The 22,745-nt window shown below is 45.5% G+C and overlaps 1 protein-coding gene across 1 annotated transcript in view; it reads left to right on the forward strand.

The window, feature by feature from the left end:
* The window catches only part of LOC141103831 (FRAS1-related extracellular matrix protein 1-like), a 229,827-nt gene that overhangs the window by 87,055 nt on the left and 120,027 nt on the right, over positions 1-22,745 (forward strand). The window contains 4 exon segments of the mRNA XM_073593852.1: positions 640-834; positions 3,163-3,348; positions 5,168-5,364; positions 22,213-22,438. Coding sequence (XP_073449953.1) covers positions 640-834; positions 3,163-3,348; positions 5,168-5,364; positions 22,213-22,438 — 804 coding nt within the window.

Here is a 22,745-nt window from a genome sequence, read left to right on the forward strand (position 1 = left end):
ACTTCTCTGGTGGGTGTCACCCAAGTGCGCACCCCCCCCCCCCCCGCACCCTCATAGCGACGCTCACTGTGCTCATGTCCTCAGGATGCCAAAAATAAGCTTGGGTGTACAGTGCATGCACACACAAAAATCTCAAAGAGAGCTATGCAAATTTTTACATATTTGCCAATAGAGACTTTGCACGCCACTTTTGCCCAAAAAGTGTAGCCCTTTCAGCTATTGAGCGTGGCACTTTATTTCTCCTTTAGCACTGAATATTCAGATTTTTACATCATCCCAGTCTTGGTTGGCTTACTTTAATAAGTGTTTTACTCTAGGTGGAGTTCAGACCACATACTAATTTCTGGTTATGCACAAGACTTTCTTTTTTTTTTTTTGCTTTTTTTTTTTTCTTGTGTGTGTTTTTTTTTTTTGTTTTTTTTTTCTTGTTTTCTGTTTTTTTTTTTTTTTCTTGTTTGTGTTTTTTTTTTTTCGTTTTTTTGTTTTTTTTTCTTGTTTGTGTTTTTTTATGTATTTATTTTTTCTTGTTTGTGTTTTTTTTTAAATTTTTTTTTCTTGTTTGTGTTTTTTTTTGTTTTGTTTTGTTTTTGAACTTTGGCCGAATATTTTGATACTTAACATGTTTTTCTGCACCTTAAGGAGGAGAGATTGGACCCCGTCCCCAGGCAGATACAGTTACGCTCATAGTCTCAGATGGAGAATCCACTACAGCCGACACCTGTTGCTTCAATGGCCCTCTTCCCCCACCGATCCCTCTTCACGCCAGCCTCCCCGTCTACGATCTGAACATCACTCTAACGCCTGTCAATAATCAGCAACCTATCATGCACATTGGTGAGTACGATGTGACTAACGAGGTCACAGTTCCGCTCTGGAGCCCGTTGGAGTGGAAGGTAATTAAGCATCCATCCAAAGCATCTCGACGACGAGCGCGACTTACCATATGTTATAGCCAGAACGTAGGTGGCTAAAAATATCCCTTATGAATAAAGACGGCACGCCAGACAGCGCGGAAAATGGTTCACCTCTTCTTTTTTGGAATTGTGCTTTTCCCCCTGACGACTGGATCTATATAAATGGCTGTACGTACCATGGGGGATTTATAGTCTGCAGAACTCAGAACACAGCAAGGAAAAATGTTCTAATATCATTGCTCTAAAAATGTTCAAATATAGCGCTGGCCCCTAATCCTTCAGTACAAAAACTGACTACCACCAACCAACTTATTAATAAGTACAGTATATACATATACAGCTGATTTCATTAAATCTTAACTCGTGGGGACTAATAGCGACTAAAAATAAAGTAACCAAATGATCTGAACTAATGGGGACCAAGTTGGGGGACAGAGTAACAAAATGATCGTGAACTAATGGGGACCAAGAATAGAGTGACAAAGTAACCAAATGATCCTCAACTAATAGGGAACACAAATAGGGGGACAAAGTAGCCAAATACTCCTGAACTAAACGGGGACCAAAAATGAATGGATCAAAGTAATTAAATGATCCTGAATTAATGGGGATCAAACATTTAGGAGAAAAAGTAACTCAATGATCCTGCTAATGGGGACCAAATGTAGGGGAACAAAATAACCAAACTATCCTGCGCTAACGAGGCACCAAAATGGGGAGACAGAGTAACAAAATGATCCTGAACTAATAGGGACCAAAAATGGTGGTGTGGGGTATTGGGGAAAAGTAACCAAATGATCCTGAACTAATTAGGACTAAAAATGGGGGGGACAAAGTAACCAAATGATCCTGAACTAATGGGGATCAAAAATTGAGGGACAGTGTAACCAAATTATCCTGAACTAATGGGGACCAAATATTGTGGTATGGCATAACTAAATAATCCTAAACTAATGGGGACCAGATATGAAGGGGCAAAGTAACCAAATGATCCTGAACCAATGAGGATCAAAAGTGGGGGGGGGGGGGGGGGCAAAGTAACCAAATGATCCTCAACTAATGGGGAACAAAAATTGGGGGATGGCGTTACTAAATAATCCTAACCAATGGGGATCAGATATGAAGGGGCAAAGTAACCAAATGATCGTGAACTAATGGAGACCAAAAATGGGGGGTAACAAAGAAACCAAATTATCCTGAACTAATGGGGACCAAAAATTGGGGGACGGCATAACCAAATAATCCTAAACTAATGAGGATCAGATATGAAGGGGCAAAGTAACCAAATGATTCTGAACCAATGAGGAACCAAAATGGGGGGACAGAGTAACCCAAGGATTGTGATCTAACAGGGACCAAACATATGTTGGGGGGGGGGGGGGGGTGATCGAATGATTCTGTACTAATGGGGACCAAAAATGGTGGTGACAAAGTAACCGAATGTTCCTGAAGTAACAGAGACCAAAAATAGGGGGACAAAGTAACCAAATGATCCTGAATGAGGACCAGAAATGTGGGGGCAATGGAACCAAATGAACCTGAAATAAGGGGGAATTTAAAAATGGAGGAGAAAAGTAACCAAATGCTCCTTAATTAGTGGGGACCAGCATGGGGGAACAAAGTACCCAAATGATTTGCAACTAATAGGGACCACTAATAATGATTTTAGTGTATTTTTAGGGTAAATATTGTTTTGATATATTGGGTGGGGGGCCCTGCCAGGTAGGCTGTACGGGGCCCCGAAAAATTCTAACAGCCGCCCTGGCTATGAGCGCTGACCAGGAGTCAGTCAGCTGCTGGTTTCCCAGCATGCACCTCTGACAGAAGCCAGCCGGACAGACCAACACACACACGGGCAGAATGTCGCTCGCCTTTTTTTTTTTTGTACCGACAAATGATTAGCGACATTCTGCCCGCATGTACGGGGCTTAAAGTTAGCCTCACACCATACAGGTGCCACCAGGCGCGCACATTGTTTTCGTGCTTGGCATGTAGGGCAGCCGATTCATTTCCATGGTTCTGCCCTATGCATGAGAAATGCACAAATAAAGTCCCTCACCCTTTTTGAAAGTTGTGTCACACTGAACCACATGATCAACAATGGCACGCCATGCGTCTGCTAAAAGGGCAGCGCGTTTCTCTACATGTCTGGAAAGTGTGCGATTTTTACGTGCGTTCCCGACACACACAAGATGTGAACCTAACCTAAGTGTGAATATTTTTAATCTCTTCTTTTGTATGTTTACAGGTGATATATTTGTGGTGGATGAAGGATCTTCATCTGTCGTCACCCCAGCCCACCTGAATGCGTCCGACGCGGACACCCTGGCTGACAATTTAATATTCTTCATGGAGACGCAGCCACAATTCGGGTATCTGAAGAACACGCTGCCCATGCCTGGCTCAGAAAAGTCCGCCTCTGAGATCAAAATAAGTAGGTTATATTCCCAGCTGAGTCCACCATTGTCAGTCTTTGTCTCTTCCATATATTCCGAAATTTTTAACATTGTATCAATGGGGCAGATCATGTAATGCCATGATCTGTGCCCCTTTATGTATGTAATGATAGAGGTAATGAAAACACAGCAGGCGACAGGAGCAGAATTGCGGTGTCTAGAGAGCAAAGTAAGCTGGGGTGGGGGTACCAACAAATCGAGGGCATTTTAGAATATATTTGTAAAATTCGCCATTATTTCAGGCTTCTTTGCTTTACCCTATGACATATTGAAGACATGCAGATCAGGGTGGATTTGATTTAAATCACTAGTGAAAAGGCTTGAAAAAGGCTTGATTTAAATCAAGTCGATTTTAAATCATAATTTTTAAAGAGCAACTGTCATCTTTGTCCCGGAGCGGCTCCTCCTCTGACCTGCTGTTGGCTCCTCCTCTGACCTGCTGTTGGCTCCTCCTCTGACCCACCGTTGGCTCCTCCTCTGACCCGCCGTTGGCTCCTCCTCTGACCCGCCGTTGGCTCCTCCTCTGACCTGCCGTTGGCTCCTCGACAGTCCCATTCACTTTAATGGGACGGCTGATGATGCGGCAGTGACACAACAAGGTGAGGGACGTGGCGGCAGCAGGTGAGTGGATGCCCGCTAACAGGCGCTGCCATGATGGATCTGAAATGACAGGTGCTCTTTAAATGTAAGGACTTATTCTTGCTGGTAGTTAGAATTTTTAATATTTGCAAACTAAATGAAGGTTTCCTATTTAGAATAAGAAGCTGTCAGGTTAGCAAAACAGCGATATCAGAACCGATTCAATCATACAGTTTGTAGTGTACATAGATTTGCAAAACAATGGGATAAAGGAATATTTATATATTTTATATATCTACAGTATATATATCTATATAGATATATATATATATATACACATCTATCTATATATATATATATATATATATATCTCTATCTACCTATCTATCGTGTGTATGTGTATATATAGATAGATATAGATATACTGTAGATAGATGTATACTGTGTGTCCAGTATATATATATATATATATATATATATATATATATATATATATATATATATATATATATATATATATATATATATATATATATATATATATATATAATGTCGTACATTAAATTTTGGGCACTGTGCAGATATCAGATTTGCAAACATTTCTCATAAGAATCAGACAAATTGTACTTTTCTTTACACAGATCTATAAGATAAAACCTAGAGGGGGGGGGGGAGTTGTGAAGGAGAAAAGGATGGGTGGATTTGGGTCTGGGACATTGGTGTGCACAAAGGGTGTGCCTGGGCACACCCTAATTACTCTGTCCGATGCCAATTTCCCCTACTGCCCATCTTCCCCCTGTGCTATGCCCCACCACCGCAGTGATGCTGGTTTCCCTTCTCTCCCCCCCGGCTGCTGAGGGGGATGTTTCAGGATGGAGAGTGGGGGAAGGGGCCAATCAATTTGTCATTGACCGGCCCTTTCCTTTTCTAAATGAATACAGTGAACACACTCACTCACTGTGTTCAATCATAACAGAAGCATAGTAAACGGTGTTTACTATGCTTCTGTTTGTGAATGAACAGGAAGTCGCTCAGCACAGAGCACTTCCCATTCATCCCCTGTCCAGGGCAGCTAAGGCTGCAGAGAAAGTCATGTGTGTTTGAGTTTTGGGGTGCACACCCTAATGCAATAGGCTGCACACACCTATAGTCCAGGAAATGGAGATTTAGGAACTGTGACACATTTTGAATGGAGACAGACTTTGTATTCTTTTTCAGGTTCCTTCAGCTTGCAGCAAGTCACCTCCGGATCTATCGAGTACATCCAGTCTCATCATCGCGGCATAGAACCCACAGGGGACTTCTTCATGATCTCGGTTAGCGATTCCCTCTACAAGTCTATGAGCGTTCCTTTCTACGTTGTCATCCAACCCACTAACGATGAGCAACCTCAGCTGCATGTCAAGAACCTTACGGTAAGCTCAGCTTTTTGTGTCCTGGATTTTGGTATTTACCTGACAGGTAAGCCAGTATATGCTTGCCTGAAGACTTGAGACTCAGCGAGAATTTACAAAGCTTTCAGAAAGTTTCAAGCAGCTTTTTCCAAGTCTGTAACCACCATTTTTACACAGCAGCTGGTAGATGGGGATTTTAAACACACTTAAATTTGTAGATCAGGCGATGAGCTTCAATGTGAACGTGGACATGGCCACTTTCACAGCCTGCCCAAAAGGTACCATCTCGCCCACCAGACCACCTCCACCATGTATCTACGGCTCCGGTGTTATCCCTGGCGATGTCAGTGGGCGCAACAGAGGGAAACCAGGGAACGACCATTCGCTAATCTCCCTTATAATAAATGACGATGGAAGTCACATGTATTACATCACTTCCAGGGTCAGATGTCACTTCCTTAGCTGATGTGGTGGATGAAGAAGCTAATGGAGAACAATCTGTGCCACATTAGCTTCAATGAAAAGCAAGGGAGACAACGACAGTCTAAAAGACCCCTCACATCTCAGTAAAAAGAACCTGTTACAGCAAAAAGCTATCACGTTTGGGGCTATTGTCCTCCCATGTGAGAGTAATAATGGTAAATAAAAAGAAAATGAAAGTGTTACTAAACTGAGGACCAGTGGCGGCCCGTCTATACAGGGCGCAGGGGCGCCGCCCCGCTAACTCACGTGCCCGGCCCCTAATCTACATGCAGGTCGCCGGACACATGGATTTCAATGGGATTTTTTTTTTCTGAAGCACATGATTAGAGCCTGAGGCTCTAATTGGCTTCAAAAAAGGGTGGGACCGGGGCGCAGAGCACTGCGCCCTGAGCCCACCCAGTTGTGTGACAATAGTGAATTAATATTCGCTATTGTCTTCCTGATTCCCCTCCCGGCCAATCAGGAAGTGGATCCTGAGACCCGATTGGTCGGGAGTCTTAGGACTCCCAGCCAATCGGGTTTCAGGACCCACTTCCCAATAGCATAGCAGGTTTTTGTCTTTGAACATTCCGGATGGTGATATGCCATAGCTGACCAGGAACGAACCAGGAAAAAAAGCAGAGCTCCAAGGATGCAGTAGGAACATCTTCTCCTCTTCTCTACTGCACATCTTTACTCTGATAATTTGATGCCAAGTCACACGTTCAGCCATGTAACTTGGATAGTGAGCACCTGCCCCAGACTTCTTGGCACTTGATTACGTGACTAGAACAAGGTGGCATCACAAACTTTTACATCTCCTGCCAGGACCGGGACAAGGGGGGGGGCAGGAGAGGTGACTGCCCTGGGCGCTGTGGTATCATGTGAGATGGGGGGATAAGAATTGTTCTAGGAGGGGACATTTGGGGTGTGCTAGGAGTGGTGATTCGAGAGGATTTGTTTTTGGAGCGGAGGGATAGGGGGAGGAGATTTGTGCTAGGTGGGGGAATTTGGGGGGGGGGTTTGTGCTAGAAAAGGTAATGTCAAGGGTGGGAGGGGATTTGTGCTAGGAGGGCAATTTTTTTTTTTTGGGGGGGGGGGGAGATTTGTGCTAGCAGGGATGATTGGGGATATTTGTGCTAGGAGGGGAAATTTGGGGGGGATTTGTGCTAGGATGGGGGATTGGTGAGAATTTATGCTGGTAGGGGGATTTGTAGTGGGGTAGTGGGGGGGGGGGGTACTCATAGGAGGAATTTGAAGGGTAGAGCATTTGTACTAGGAGGGGGGAATTTTGGGGGGGGGGTGGATTTGTGCTGGGCATATGGAGAATGAGAGGATTTGAGCTGGCAGTGTTTGGGGAGGGGGGGGGGGGGGCAGGAAAAGACTTGTTCTGGGAAGAGGATTTCAGCAGGGAACGGATTTGTATGGGGAAGGGGGAATTTATACTTAGGGGGTAAGCATGCAGATTGGTGCTCAATTTTTTTTTGGGGGGGGGGGTTTGCTGACACATAATGCTCATACATTTAGGGAGGGGTGCAATTTTGCATGTTCACCCTGGGCTTTAGATGACCTTGTCTCAGGACTGCCTCCTGCCATGCTCTTGTCCAATTGGCATCATTTCATGGTGCTTGGATTAAGGTGACTTAATTACCCATGTGGCAGTAATTGTGGGGCATATTTTTAAAACTTGTTAGAACTAAAGAAGCTATTTACTGTAGATGAAAGTTGAAACATCTTCACCTTTACAGAACAAGTCCAGTTGAATGTGACCAACTACTACTAGATACACCTGCAGGGGTTGCAGTAGCACCTGTGGACATTTAAATATCTACATATTCTTAAAGGACGAGTGCACTTTAAGACAATGCTTTGGCCCCTTTGGTCTGACCTTACCTAGACCACCCTCCTACTCCACAGAAGCATACCTACCTCAAACCAATGGCCCCGACCTCTGGTGTTTGTTCACAAGTTTCACTCTCCTGGCTGCTCATGTATATTTACGACCCCCATAGACTTCTATAGGGGCATCTTCCTTCATTTTCAGCCTCTGGACATGGCCTCATAGAAGTCTACTGGGGTGTATTGTGCAGGCACTGCCAAGAGAGTGAGACTTGCTGCACTGGAAGTTGAAAAATACTGGAGCCCTTATCTTTTAGGAAGCATCAAGTAAACTTTCAAACAAGCCCTCACTGACCTTTGTAGCTGCAGGTACTGAGGAGTAGTTCATTTTCAGTGTTCACAAGAGAAGTAGAGAAGACCTTCAGTTCAGATGAGGGTCTTGGTACTCCTGCTCCTCTTCCTGTGCACCTGCTCTGTTTTTACATTAGGGACTATAACAGTGGTCTCCAAACTGCGGCCATAGGGCTGGATGCGGCCCTTTGCCTGCCTTTATCTGGCCCTTTGGACACTAGTCCTCCCACTGACATCAAAGATATGGCATCATTCCTGTTGTTGACATCAACAATGGGGCACTATTCCTCCAACTGACACCATCAAAAGGGCACAATTCCTTCCATTGACATCAACAATGGGGCACAATTCCTTCCATTAACACCAACGATGGGGCACCATTGACACCAACGATGGGGCACAATTCCTTCCATTGACACCAACAATGGGGCACAATTTCTCCCATTGACACCAACAATGGGGCACTAGTTCTCCCACTGGCACCAAAGATATGGCATTGTTTACTCCCACTGAACACCAGGACAATTTTTACTGCCGAAGGCCCTAGTCCAGCCCCCCTGAAGTCTGAAGGACAGTAAACTTGCCCTATGTTTAGAAAGTTTGAAGACCCCTGCATTAGAAGACTGGCAGACTGCTAAGTCACTGCTGGGAGAGGGGAGCAGGAAGAGCCAAACTAAGGAAATGAAACTAATAACTCACAGTTGTGAACAGTAGACACTGTGGAGCAGTTCAACCTCAGCTGGAACTCTCTGGAGCTCAGCCACAGTGATCTTTGGGTTCTTCTTTACCTCTCTCACCAAGGCTCTTCTCCCCTGATAGCTCAGTTTGGCCGGATGGCCAGCTCTAGGAAGGGTTCTGGTCGTCCCAAACGTCTTCCATTTAAGGATTATGGAGGCCACTGTGCTCTTAGGAACCTTAAGTGCAGCAGAAATTTTTTTGTAACCTTGGCCAGATCTGTGCCTTCTCAATTCTGTCTCTGAGCTCTTCATGCAGTTCCTTTGACCTCATGATTCTCATTTGCTCTGACATGCACTGTGAGCTGTAAGGTCTTATATAGACAGGTGTGTGGCTTTCCTGATCAAGTCCAATCAGTATAATCAAACACAGCTGGACTCAAATGAAGGTGTAGAACCATCTCAAGGATGATCAGAAGAAATGGACAGCACCTGAGTTATATATATGAGTGTCACAGCAAAGGGTCTGAATACTTAGGACCATGTGATATTTCAGTTTTTCTTTTTTAATAAATCTGCAAAAATGTCAACAATTCTGTGTTTTTCTGTCAATATGGGGTGCTGTCTGTACATTAATGAGGAAAAAAATGAACTTAAATGATTTTAGCAAATGGCTGCAATATAACAAAGAGTGAAAAATTTAAAGCGGAAGTAAACCCATCCATAAAACAGTTTCATTTCCGGCACGTGCCGGAAATGTAACACTCCCATTGGTTGTGCTCTCAACCAAACTGTCAAGCCATCCAATGGCTGGTGTCTAAACTGATCACATGTGCAGCATCATGGCAGTTGTAGATTAAACAGAGGCAAAGATGGCAGCTTCCTTGGCTGAAAACGATAGGGGGGGTTTACTTACACTTTAATGGGGTCTGAATACTTTCCGTCCCCACTTTATATAAAGATATATATCTATAAATATAAATATCTATATATATATATATATATATATATATAGATATATATAGATCTATATAGATATAGATATAGATATCTATATCTATATAGATATAGATATCTATATATATCTATATATATATATATATAATTTTTTATATATATATATATATATATATATATATATATATGTAGCGCTGGTAGATTTGCGATCTACCATATGTTAGGTAAATTTAGTAACTTGTTCGTTAAATAGGTTAAGTTTGCCTCTGTTCCAGCTTGACTGACGTTGTATGTGTTTCCAGTGGGTGTCGCTGGTATTACTGGTCAGTGTTGGAAAGGCAACGTGTCGAAGCGTATGGATGTTCTTCTGTCCCGGAGACAACTCGGTGGAGGTGGTCCTCCGAGTTGCATTCTGGGCGAGGGTATTTATGGGACAGAAGCCAAATTGAGGGGTTCGTTTTTCAGCCACCTGCTGACCCTCCTGGCCGACAGTTATGCATTAGAGAGAAATCTTGTGGTCCTCCGTTCCAGAGGCCCACGCCGCTGCGGCGCAGGGGTGGGCCCAGAGGCTTGTCTGGGGCCTGCCACATCAGCCGAGGAATGGTCCTGAGCTGTCTATCCAGAGTGAAGAAACTGGACAACCGAGGAGATCCCAGGGGAGGACCCGTCATGGAAGGTTCACGCAGAGTGCTGGTCTGGAGAGGGGCCTGGTGACTCGGTTGGAGGACGTATCCTAAAAGTAACTATACAGCATAGTGTAGCCGGGTTGGCTTAAAGGTTCAAGCACTGTGACTGACTTTCATTACAGAAAAGACCAATACATCCTGTGGCAGAGGATCGTACCGGTTTATCCCAAGTCTGTGGCAGAGACTTTTGTTCGTGCTACGTACTGGCTGCTAGGCAAGTGAGAGAGGCCTATCCAGGCGAGCAAAGAGTGTGTCCCACGAGGGGAGCGCATTCTATTATAATATCTAAATCCTACCAGGACATTTGTCAAGAACCTTATGAAAAGGTATATGTTTCTTCTGCAGTTTCCCTTCTGCCTCTTTCCTGCTATTTCCTTAGTAAATTGTTCAATAAAGCATTGAAAACGTACTCCAGTGTTGGTGCGTGTGTCGTCCGGAGGTAAACTCAACGGAACCCCTAGACCCGGTACCGGTAAAACAGAGGGAAGGAGAGTGAAGGTAACAAGCCCACTTAAACCAGCAGCTCCACCAAGAGTTAGTGCTATATATATATATATATATATATATATATATATATATATATCTTTTTTTTTTTTACTGGCCAAAAATATACTATATAAAGTTTCGTTTTTTTTTTCACTGGTGATAAATTAGTTTCCTTTTATCTGCGAGCTGTCCTGTTGGCAGGACCAGAGATGGATTCCTATTTGATCATGTCAAGTCCCCCCTGAATGAAGCAGGCTGCAAAGCGTAAACCGAAAATAGAACATATCTGATGCCAGAGTTCTACGGCAGAGGATAAAGGAGGGGTGATTCATAAAAAAAAAAAAAAAAATCGCTGTGCGAATGTGAGAGCATTTTCACAATGGTCACAAATAATCCTTATATTTTGTGTAATAAGTTTTTTGCTATGATCATTAGCTCCATCGAGTGGCCATAATGAAGTATTTTCCTAAATATGGTATTTTTAAGAAAATAATGCATTATGGCCACTAGATGGAGCTGATCATGAAAAATAAACATATTAGGTAAATACAGTGGAAATTCGTGATGGCTGGGCAAATGTTTGTGCCTTACATGCTTGATATTAATCCAGCATTTTTTTTTAAAGCGTGCGCACATGTATTATTTTTAGCTTGCATTTTCAGAGGGTGTTTATATATATATATATATATATATATATATATATATATATATATATATATATTATGTACCATATCTGGAAAAAATGCAAACATTCTGATCATAGAAAATAAACATATTAGGCCAAATATGGTGATAATTTGTGGTGGCTGGGCAAATGCTTGTGATATTTGTCCAGGTGAATTTTTTTAATAAATAAACCCCATAGTTTTGCAAGAGTGCGTACATGCGTTATTATTTTTTATGTGCGCTCTCGGAGAAGTTTGCAATGAAAAAAAGAAGTGTAAAAAAAAAACATGTTTTCGGAAAGTGGCAAAGGTCTTGTGCACCTCTTCACTCTCCTCCTTGACAGAGGAGTGCCACGAATTTTACGATGTCTTGTGACAAAGGACAAGCCGGTAGTTTGCCTCCACACCGGTCGTAGGATTTCGCAATTGACCTTCAACATGGTGCCTTGCTCCCTCGTGGTCTGGTGTACTCTTTATCTGTCTCGGAGGATAAAGCCATGGAGGTCTATGTTGCCGACGCAATCTCGAGGGTTCATCCGCAAATCCTCGTCTCCTGCTGGTGCTGACTTCTTCTTTGTGAAAAAGAAGAGTGGTGAACTGAGACCTAGTATCGATTTATAGGGGTCTCAATCGCATCACGATTAAGAACGCCTATCCCATTCCGTTGATTATGGAATTATTTGACCGCCTCTAATGCCGCGTACACACGGTCGGACTTTTCGTCTACAAAAGTCCGACAGCCTGTCCGACAGACTTCCGGCGGACTTCCGGCGGACTTTCGGCGGACTTGCAGCAGACTTTCTAACGAACGGACTTGCCTACACACGACCACACAAAAGTCCGACGGATTCGTACGTGATGACGTACACCGGACTAAAATAAGGAAGTTCATAGCCAGTAGCCAATAGCTGCCCTAGCATGGGTTTTTGTCCGTCGGACTAGCACACAGACGAGCGGATTTCGGGGTCCGTCGTAGTTACGACGTAAAGATTTGAAGCATGTTTCAAATCTAAAGTCCGTCGGATTTGAGGCTGAAAAAGTCTGCTGAAAGTCCGGAGAAGCCCACACACGATCGGATTACCAGCCAGCTTTAGTCCGTCGGCGTCCGTTGGACTTTTGTAGATGAAAAGTCCGACCGTGTGTACGCGGCATAAGGGAGCAATGGTTTTCACAAAGCTTGTTCTGAGAGGGGCATACAATCTTGTAAGGATCAAGGAGGGCGATGAATGGAGACCTGCTTTTAATACCAGGACAGGACATTCCGAATAGCTCGTAATGCCTTTTGGTCTCTGCAACGCCCCTGCGATTTTTCAGGAATTCATCAATGATGTCCTCCGAGATATGTTGCAGCAATGTGTGGTGGATTATCTTGATGATATTCTCCTCTCGAGAAACCTGGTGACCTGGGGGGGGGGGGGGTGTCGGTAGACATTCGCGGGGGTGGCCGGTGTCGGTCCTCCACCTGTAATGTGCAGGGAAACTGTGATATAAAGGGGCACTGCAATGATTGCAGTGCCCCTTTACAGTGCAGTCCCCTTTATATTACAGTGTCCCAGTCCTATTGTGGCCTTACAGTGCTAGTACTGTCTGTCTCCTATTGTGCCCACACTGCCCAGTGACACTGACCTGCTTTCTCTCTCTGGTGGTGCTGGACAGCGTGGCGCTCTCTCTCTGGTGGTGCTGGACAGCATGGCTCTCTCTCTCTGGTGGTGCTGGACAGCGTGGCGCTCTCTCTCTTGTGGTGCTGGACAGCGTGGCGCTCTCTCTCTGATGGTGCTGGACAATGTGAAGCTCTCTCTCTTGTGTTGTGGTACAGCGTGGCTCTGTCTGGTGGTGCGGGTATAGCATGGCTCTCTGGTGGTGGGGGTACAGCGTGGTTCTCTCTGGTGGTGCATTTACAGCGTGGCTTTCTCTGGTGGTGTGGGTACAGCGTGGCTCTCTCTGGTGGTGCGGGTACAGTGTGGCTCTCTCTGGTGCGGGTACAGCGTGGCTCTCTCTGGTGGTGCAGGTAAAGCGTGGCTCTCACTCTCTGGTGTTGTGGGTACAGCATGGCTCTCATAGCTATCTCTGGTGGTTTGGGTACAGCATGGCTCTCTCTGGTAGTGCGGGTACAGCATGGCTTTCTCTGGTCATGCGGGTACAGCGTGGCTCTCGCTCTCTAGTGGTGCGGGTACAGCATGACTCTCGTGGCTCTCTCTGGTGGTACAGGGACAGTGTGATTCTCGTGGCTCTCTCTGATGGTGCGGGTACAGCGTGGCTCTATCTGGTGGTGCAGGTACAGCGTGGCTCTATCTGGTGGTGCGGGTACAGCGTGGATCTATCTGGTGGTGCGGTTACAGTGTGCCTCTCTGGTGGTTCGGGTACAGCGTGGCTCTCTGGTGGTGTGGGTATAGCGTGGCTCTCTGGTGGTGTAGGTACAGCGTGGCTCTCTGGTGGTGCAGGTACAGTGTGGCTCTCTGGTGGTGTGGGTATAGCGTGGCTCTCTCTGGCGGTGTGGGTACAGCGTGGCTGTCGCTCTCTGGTGGTGCGGTACAGCGTGGCTCTCTCTCTGGTGGTGTGGGTACAGCGTGGCTCTATCTGATGGTGCTGGGGCTATTAGTTCCCCCAGCACAGCCCTCTCTTTCTTTTTCCATGTCTCCTGTAGTAGCTGCTACAGTGTACAACTCCTCAGCTTGTTTCCGGGTTTTCTCTTTTTCCCCCAGTAGAGTGCATGCTGGGGACTGTAGCCTGTTCCCTACTGAGAAAAATTGGGCTGCCAGTCTCTGGGACTACATTTCCCATGATGCCCCTCTAGCATTTTCTGATTGGCCCTCCGCTGTGGCCAATGGGGAGGGAAGAATAACAGGCTGGAAACTTTCTCTTCTCCCGTGCTGCTGACATGAGAAGGGGAGGGGGAGGCAAGTGGGAGAAACATCCTGACAGCGGCCCATAGCTCTCCCTCCCCTTGCCCCACAGTGCGGACGCCCATGGCTGGAGGAGGAGTCCCTAGGAGCGGAGAGCGGAACTGCCAGCGTCGGCTCTGAGGCTCAGCTGTGTGTGAGAGACACATAGCTCAGCCCATGCAGCCGCTAGTTCCGCTGGAGAAGACACAGGCATGGCCATATAGTGGTAGGCGAGCAGCGGCCACGACCTGTGTTAGTCTAGCCCAGGCCGCGGCCAGCGCTTACCTCCCGTTGTGCGGCCTATTCATCAACAAGCCGCCACAGAGCGTGTGGCCCCGGCCCACCGGGCAAATGCCTGGTCTGCCCTATGGCCAGTCCGGGCCTGGCTATTTCTCAACAATTTTGGTGGCCTAGTCTCCGCGCTGATGTGACCGCCTTCGTAGCTGCTTGTTCCATGTGTGCTCAGAGTAAGACACCATGACACCTTCCAGTGGGCCTCCTACAGCCTATACCCACTGGAGAGAGGGCTTGGACCCACCTGTCCATGGAATTTATTTTGGAGTTACCCAACTCCCATTGCAACACAGTTATTCTTATGGTGGTTGATCGCGTCTTGAAAATGTCACATTGTATTCCACTAAAGAAGTTGCCCATTTCCAAAGAACTGGCATCCATTTTTGCTCGGGAGATCTTTCAGTTACATGGGCTACCCAAGGTAATCATCTCCGATAAGGGTAGTCAGTTTGTCTCCAGGTCCTAGCGAGCCTTTTGTACACAGTTAGTAATTCAGCTTTCCTTCTCCTCTGCGTATCACCCGCAGTCCAATGGGCTGCAGAACGAGCCAACCAAGCCTTGGAGCAGTTTCTACATTGCTATATTTTGGACCTTCATAACAACTGGTCAGACCTCTTACCTTGGTCGGAGTTTGCTTACAATAGTGCTGTCAATACTACTTCCCAGTTGTCTCAGTTTATGGCGAATTATGGTTTCCAACCATTCATGTTGCCTGACTCATTTGTTCCTCAAAGAATTCCTGCGTTAGAGGAGCATCTCTGTGATCTTCGTTCCACTTGGCTGTAGGTCCAATAGTCCTTTGCCACATGCCAGTGATAGGTACAGACTCCATGCTAACTGCAGACGCCTACTTGCGCCTTCCTACCAGGTTGGGGAGAGGGTCTGGCTGTCATCTCTAACTCCATGTTCCCTCACTGAAACTGGCATCACTGTTTATTGGGCCTTTCCGTGTTCTCTGTAGGATCAACCCAGTGGCTTGTGCATTAGACCTTCCTTCTAACATGTGTATTTTGAATGTATATCATGCCTCCTTATTAAAACCCTTGGTGTGCAACTGCTTCACCACCTTGGTACCACGTCCTAGCCTGGTTCAGATGGAAAACCATGAAGAGTATGAGATACAATCGATCATTGATTCCCGTATTTTCCTTGGGCGCATACAGTACCTGGTTCATTGGATAGGGTACGGTCCGGAGGAACGCTCTTGGCTCTCATCTTCAGACGTACATGCTCCTGTCCTCCTCCATGCTTTCCATAGACGTTTTCCCCTCAAACCTGGTGGTCCTCTGAGGGGCAGGGGTCATTGAGGAGGGGGTACTGTCAGGGCTGGGCTTTCTTCCCTCCCTTCTCAGCTCTTGGGTTGCGCAGCTGTCGGTTAATTGCCAGTACTCATCGTTCCACTGTAGCTCACCTGGTGATCATTTTCTGCCCATCACCCCAGCCTACAGCCAGCCCCTTCTGACTATATAAACTGCCTGGTTCATTTCTCCTGTGCCTTCGCCTTGGTCAAACATATCAATAGACTCTCTGCTGTGTTCCTGTTGAAGACTTACCTGGCTGATGCCCTTCTGGTTCCTGATCCTGTCTGCTGCTTCCAACTACGCTGATCTCTGGCTTCCTGATTTACTGGCTTGTTCTGACTATCCGCTTTTGGCTACCGCGTACCCTGGCTGTTTCGACTACGTTTTCTATTTGTACCATTTTTTTTTTTACCATTATATTAAAAGGTGTGATTTTTAACAGCATTTTCTGTCTCCATCTGATTCATGGTTCCTGACAATTTGCTATGATCATTGGCTCCATCTAGGGGCCATGATGTTGTATATTCCTGATTTGGGTATTTTAAGAGAAATTATGCATTATGGCCACTTGATGGAGCTCATCATGAAAAATAAAGAGATAAAAATACGCTGAGAATTCGTGTTGGCTGGGTAAATGCTTGTGACATTTGTCCAACAAATTTTGTTTTTATAAATAAACCCCATAGGTTCTGCATTATTTTTTTTACGTATAATTTCAGAGATTTTGCATTAAGAAAAAAATAAAAATAGTTTTGCCTAAAAATGTACTTTTAAATGTGTTAGATCTAGATATATATTATATATATATATTAATAAAAAATATATATACATATATGTTAATAAATAAAAATAAATATATATATATATATATATATATATATATATATATATATATATATATATATATATATATATATATATGTGTATGTATGTATAGAATTTTTTTAATTTCCTGGGTGTTAAGGCTTTTCCCTTTAAGTGCGGGGGGTGATGAGGATTAGCGAGGAGCAGTCCTTTTGGCAGGTCCAGAGATGGGGCTCGTATTTGATCATCTCAAGTCCCCCGTGAACGGAGCAGACCGCAAAGTGTAAACAGAACGCATGAAAATAGAACATATCTGATGCCAGAGGTCCATGGCAGAGGATAAAGGAACATTAAATCCCGGCTTCCATGTGTGCTTGTCAGCTGGTGTAAATCCCAGAATGGCTTGCAAATGAAGGAGCCCGTGCCACACACATAGAGCCTAAATTTAGTCCGCCGCGTGTTTACAGAGTAACAGAACGTTTTTCGCCGCAAAAAAACAGAGAATCCGGGAAGGAGCAGAGCCCTCTCTAACGTATCCTGTTTTTCTTTCCATGAGTAATGTCGGGGCCCTCGTTTGAGAGAATTATTGTTTTGTTTCGGCGGGGTTGGTAATCAAGGCGTATTTTCTATGAGCCGCATGTTACCGTATTACCAATCTGCCGTGTCTCCCAGCCTGGCTGCTAGTTCTCGTTTCAGCCCAGAATCCCGTCTTTTGTTCCAGCAACACCGCGGCGTGATCCGGGGGCCGCGAGGCCGTCCAGAATCTGGGGTTCAGCAGAAGGTCACACCACCGCGCCGCTCAACTTTTTCTTAGACGGGAAAAAGGGACACCGATCAGCACTATAATATTAAAGGGGTTGTAAACCCCTCGTGGTTTTTCGCCATACTGCATTCTATGCATTAAGGTGAAAGACCTTCTGTAGTGCTGCAGACCCCCAGTGCCCCCTGTTTTACTTACCCGAACCCGATCGTTCCAGCGACGGGGAAGAGCACAGCAGGTCCAGCCGCTGTCTCGGGTCCTCATTGGATAGATTGATAGCAGCAGGAGACATTGTCTCCCGCTGTTGTTTATCGAATCCAGTAACACGGGAGCGGGGTCTGAGTCCTGTCTTGGTCAATGGACGCAGCAGCAGCAGGACTCAGAAGCACGTCTGCATGGGTGCCCCTATGGAATGTTGCTCTCCGTGGGGGCACTCGAGAAGAGGAGGAGCCAGGAGCGCCGCTGGGGGACACCAGAAAAGGAGGAGCGGCGCCGCTCTGTGCAAAACCCTTGCACAGAGGAGGTAAGTATAACATATTTGTTATTTTAAAAAAACAAAAAACGAACCTTTACTATCACTTTAAGGCGATAGATTTCAAAGCTTGAAGTTCAGTCTGCTGATATTTTGGCATCCCTGGTAACTTCTAACCCATCCCAACCATACGCTAATACAACGTTTAAATAAAACCTCTATTTTCATTAAATATCTTATTTTAGACCCATCACTGGGTCTCTGTGCTTTTATAGGCAATGGAGACAGATTGTGGGTGGGAGCGGCCAGCAGGGTGCTGTACATTGGTTTCAGTAGGCCTCAGTCCTGATACAAGCAGTGGGATTTTGATATGATATAGAAGATGGTATGAGACTGCAGATATGGTACAAGGGATTGTTAGACCCCTTTCACACTGGGGCGGTTTGCAGGCGTTATTGTGCTAAAAATAGCGCCTGCAAACCGCCCCTAAACAGCCTCCGCTGTTTGTTCAGTGTGAAAGCCCGAGAGCTTTCACACTGAAGCGGTGCGCTGGCAGGAGAAGAAAAAATCTCCTGTCAGCCGCTTCTTTGGAGCGGTGAAGGAGCGGTGTATTCACCGCTCCTAAACCGCTCCTGCCCATTGAAATCAATGGGATAGCGTGGCTATACCGCGGTAATACCGCAGCTATAGCCGCTCTACACGAGGGGTTTTAACCCTTTTTCGGCCGCCAGCGGTGGGTTAAAACCGCACCGCTAGCGGCCGAATACCGCGGTAAAACAGCGCTAAATATAGCGCTGTTTTACCGCCGACGCCCCCTACCGCCCCAGTGTGAAAGGGGCCTAAGAGAAAGGCAGACATGATATGAGATGGTCAGAGACTGAAGACTTGGTACAAGAGATGGTCAGAGACTGCAGACATGATACAAGAGATGGTCAGAGACTGCAGACATGGTACAAGAGATGGTCAGAGACTGCAGACATGATACATGAGATGGTCAGAGACTGCAGACATGATACAAGAGATGGTCAGAGACTGCAGACATGGTACAAGAGATGGTCAGAGACTGCAGACATGATACATGAGATGGTCAGAGACTGCAGACATGGTACAATAGATGGTCAAAGACTGCAGACATGGTACAAGAGATGGTCAGAGACTGCAGACATGATACAAGAGATGGTCAGAGACTGCAGACATGATACAAGAGATGGTCAGAGACTGCAGACATGATACAGGAGATGGTCAGAGACTGCAGACATGATACAAGAGATGGTCTGAGACTGCAGACAGGATACAGTAAGAGCTGCTGATAAGGCAGTACAGCCAGCCCCTCCTGTACTGGGCCCAGGCCCATCAGCTAGAAAAGGGGGCCCGGGCACCTTCTGAGCAGGGGGGCCAGCTGTACTACCTTACCGCAGACACTGATCCTCTTCTGCCTTCCTCTGCAGCTCTTCCTATCCCTACCTCTAGCTGTGCTGCAGAGGATTAGTTCTAGCATCTGCGCCTCCATCCCTCTACTTTCTGACCGCCCCGTGCACCCCTTTTCTCCACAGCTTGGCCGGCTTCCCTCCTCTCCTGCCGGAAGCTGCTGCTGGCACACAAGGGGATGTTTCAGGATGGGGAGCTGAGGAGGGGGGTAAACATGTCATATAATAATGATTTTAGTCTATTTTTAGCAAAAATATAACTGATATTTTCTGGTGGGGGGGGGAGCAGGGCCCTCTCAGGTAGGCAGTGTGGGGCCCTGTCTTTTCTAACATCAGCCCGGGGTACAGGAGATGGTCAGAGACTGTAAACATGCTATAAGAGTTATAGGAGACTGAGCACATTCTTGGGGAGACAATCATTGACTGGAGATACAGTGCCTCTGGTTACAGCCTTATTCCAAAATGAATTAAATTCATTATTTTCCTCAAAATTCTACAAACAATACCCCATAATGACAACGTGAAAGAAGTTTGTTTGAAATCTTTACAAATTTATTTAAAATAAAAAAGGAAAAAATCCCATGTACATAAGTATCACAGCCTTTGCTCAATACTTTGGTGAAGCTCCTTTGGCACCAATTACAGCCTCAAGTCTTTTTGAGTATGATGCTACAAGCTTGGCACACCTATTTTTGGGCAGTTTCTCCCATTCTTCTTTGCAGGACCTCTCAAGCTCCATCAGGTTGGATGGGGAGCGTCGGTGTACAGCCATTTCAGAGCTCTTCAGAGATGTTCAATCGGGTTCAAGTCTGGACTCTGGCTGGGCCACTCAAGGACCTGTACAGAGTTGTCCCGTAGCCACCCCTTTGTTATCTTGGCTGTGTGCTTAGGGTTGTTGTCCTGTTGGAAGATAAACCTTCGCCCCAGTCTAAAGGTCCAGAAAACTCTGGAGCAGGTTTTCATCAAGGATGTCTCTGTACATTGCTGCATTCATCTTTCCCTCAATCCTGACTAGTCTGCCAGTTCCTTCTGCTGAAAAACATCCCCACAGCATGATGGTGCCACCACCATGCTTCACGGTAGGGATGGTAATGGCCAGGTGATGAACGGTGCCTGGTTTCCTCCAGACATGACACTTGCCATTCAGGCCAAAGAGTTCAATCTTTGTTTCATCAGAGCAGAGAATTTTGTTTCTCATGGTCTGAGAGTCCTTCAGGTGTCTTTTGGCAAACTAAAAGCAGGCTATCATGTGCCTTTTACTGAGGAGTGGCACCTGTCTGTAGAGTGCTACTATACAGGCCTGATTGGTGGAGTGCTGCAGAGATGGTTGTTCTTCTGGAAGGTTCTCCTCTCTCCACAGAGAAATGCTGGAGCTCTGTCAGAGTGACCATCGGGTTCTTGGTCACCTCACTGACTAAGGCCCTCCTCCCCCGATAGCTCAGTTTGGCCAGGCGGGCTGCTCTAGGAAGAGTCCTGGCGGTTCCAAGCTTCTTCCATTTACAGATGATGGAGGCCACTGTGCTCATTGGGATCTTCACTGTGGCAGAAATGTTTCTGTACCCTTCCCCAGATCTGTGCCTCCATACAATCCTGTCTCAGAGATCTACAGACAATTCCTTGGACTTCATGGCTTGGTTTGTGCTCTGACATGCACTGATAACTGTGGGACCTCCTATAGACATGTGTGTGCCTTTCCAAATCATGTCCAATCAACTGAATTTACCACAGGTGCAATCAAGTTGTAGAAACATCTCGAGGATGATCAGTGGAAACAGGATGCACCTGAGCTTAATTTTGAGTGTCATGGCAAAGGCCGTGAATACTTACGTACATGGCATTTTTTTGTTTTTTTATTTGTAAATTGCAAAGACTTCCAACAAATTTCTTTAATGTTGTCATTATGGGGTATTGTTTCTAGAATTTTGAAGAAAATAATGAGTTTAATCCATTTTGGAACAAGGTTGTAACGAGAGCTGCACGAATAATCGTTAAACAATCGAAATCACGATTTTACCCCCCTTCCAATCTTTAAAACAGCATTTTCCCGATTCTATGTAACAAGTGCAGAGTTCTCTGCTCACTTCTGACAGCTGACAAAAAATAAATAAAAAATCCAGGCAGCCTGCCAAATTTATCACAACATTGGAGATAACTATAAACAAAGTAACATTTTGTTCTTAAATCAAAGGAATGAACTTCGGTCTGTAAATGAGGGCAGTTTAACCTCTTAAAGACTAAACCTTTTTCTGACAGTTGTTGCTTACAAGTTAAAATCAGTATTTTCTGCTAGAAAATTACTTAGAACCCCCGAATATTATTATTTTTTTTTTAGCAGAGACCCTAGAGAATAAAATGGTGGTTGTTGCAATATTTTATGTCACACTATATTTGCGCAGCGGTCTTTCAATCGCAATTTTTGTAGAAAAAATACACTTTAATGAATTTAAAAAAAAAAAACTAAACAGAAAAGTTAGCCCAATTTTTTTGTATAATGTGAAAGATGTTGTTACTCCGCGAGAATCGTGATCTTTATTCTAAGCAAAAAAAATCGCGATTCTCATTTTAGCCAGAATCGTGCAGCTCTATCTGTATCTGACAGCTAGAATTCACGGCTATAACAGGGCAATAGGGAAACCCAGATTAGTGTCTTCAGGGGGCCGCCGAGGGCCCAACAAAAATGCCAAAGGCCGCATGCTAGAGGCTAGATGATGCTTCATCCAAAACTAGGAAAACCATTTGTGGTTGGGTTCTCAGGTTGGACCTTCTCACAGAATTTGATATTATGTTTCGTCTTTTGTATTCCATCCAGATAATTGAAGGGGGAAGCTGCGAGATCGGGCCGGCCACATTGAACGCAGAAGACCTGGACGCCCCACCGGACACGCTGCGATTCACGGTTATAATCCCCCCCGTGCACGGCTCCTTATTAAACGGCGCATCTGGTAAGGATATCAGTCCGGACAGATATGGGAGTTTCGGAGAACGGGGGAAGGGCTCAGCCATTGACAGCTTCACCTTGGATGAACTGAAGCAAGGTTTGTATCAAGATTTTATGGCTTCCATGACTCCCCGTACATATGGACCCCCCCCCCCCCCCCCCGCCTTCGTTCTATGGATCCTCATGTCTCTACGGCGTCTTAATCTGTATACGACGCTGCAAGACCCCAGATCTGCACAAGCTTACTATATCCTGTTGGGCTTTTGGGGGGAACTGTGTTTTGATTTTGCTTCTTTCTTTCTCCTCTTTTTTTTTTTTTGCTTTGCACCAGATGAGACTTTTGGCCGCTGCGGGGATCTGTTTTGTGTTTTTGAATGCCTTGTAATTCCGACTTGTCCAAGATC

Source organism: Aquarana catesbeiana, linkage group LG07, assembly GCF_042186555.1.
Source record: "Aquarana catesbeiana isolate 2022-GZ linkage group LG07, ASM4218655v1, whole genome shotgun sequence".
In the NCBI taxonomy this organism is placed as follows: domain Eukaryota; kingdom Metazoa; phylum Chordata; class Amphibia; order Anura; family Ranidae; genus Aquarana; species Aquarana catesbeiana.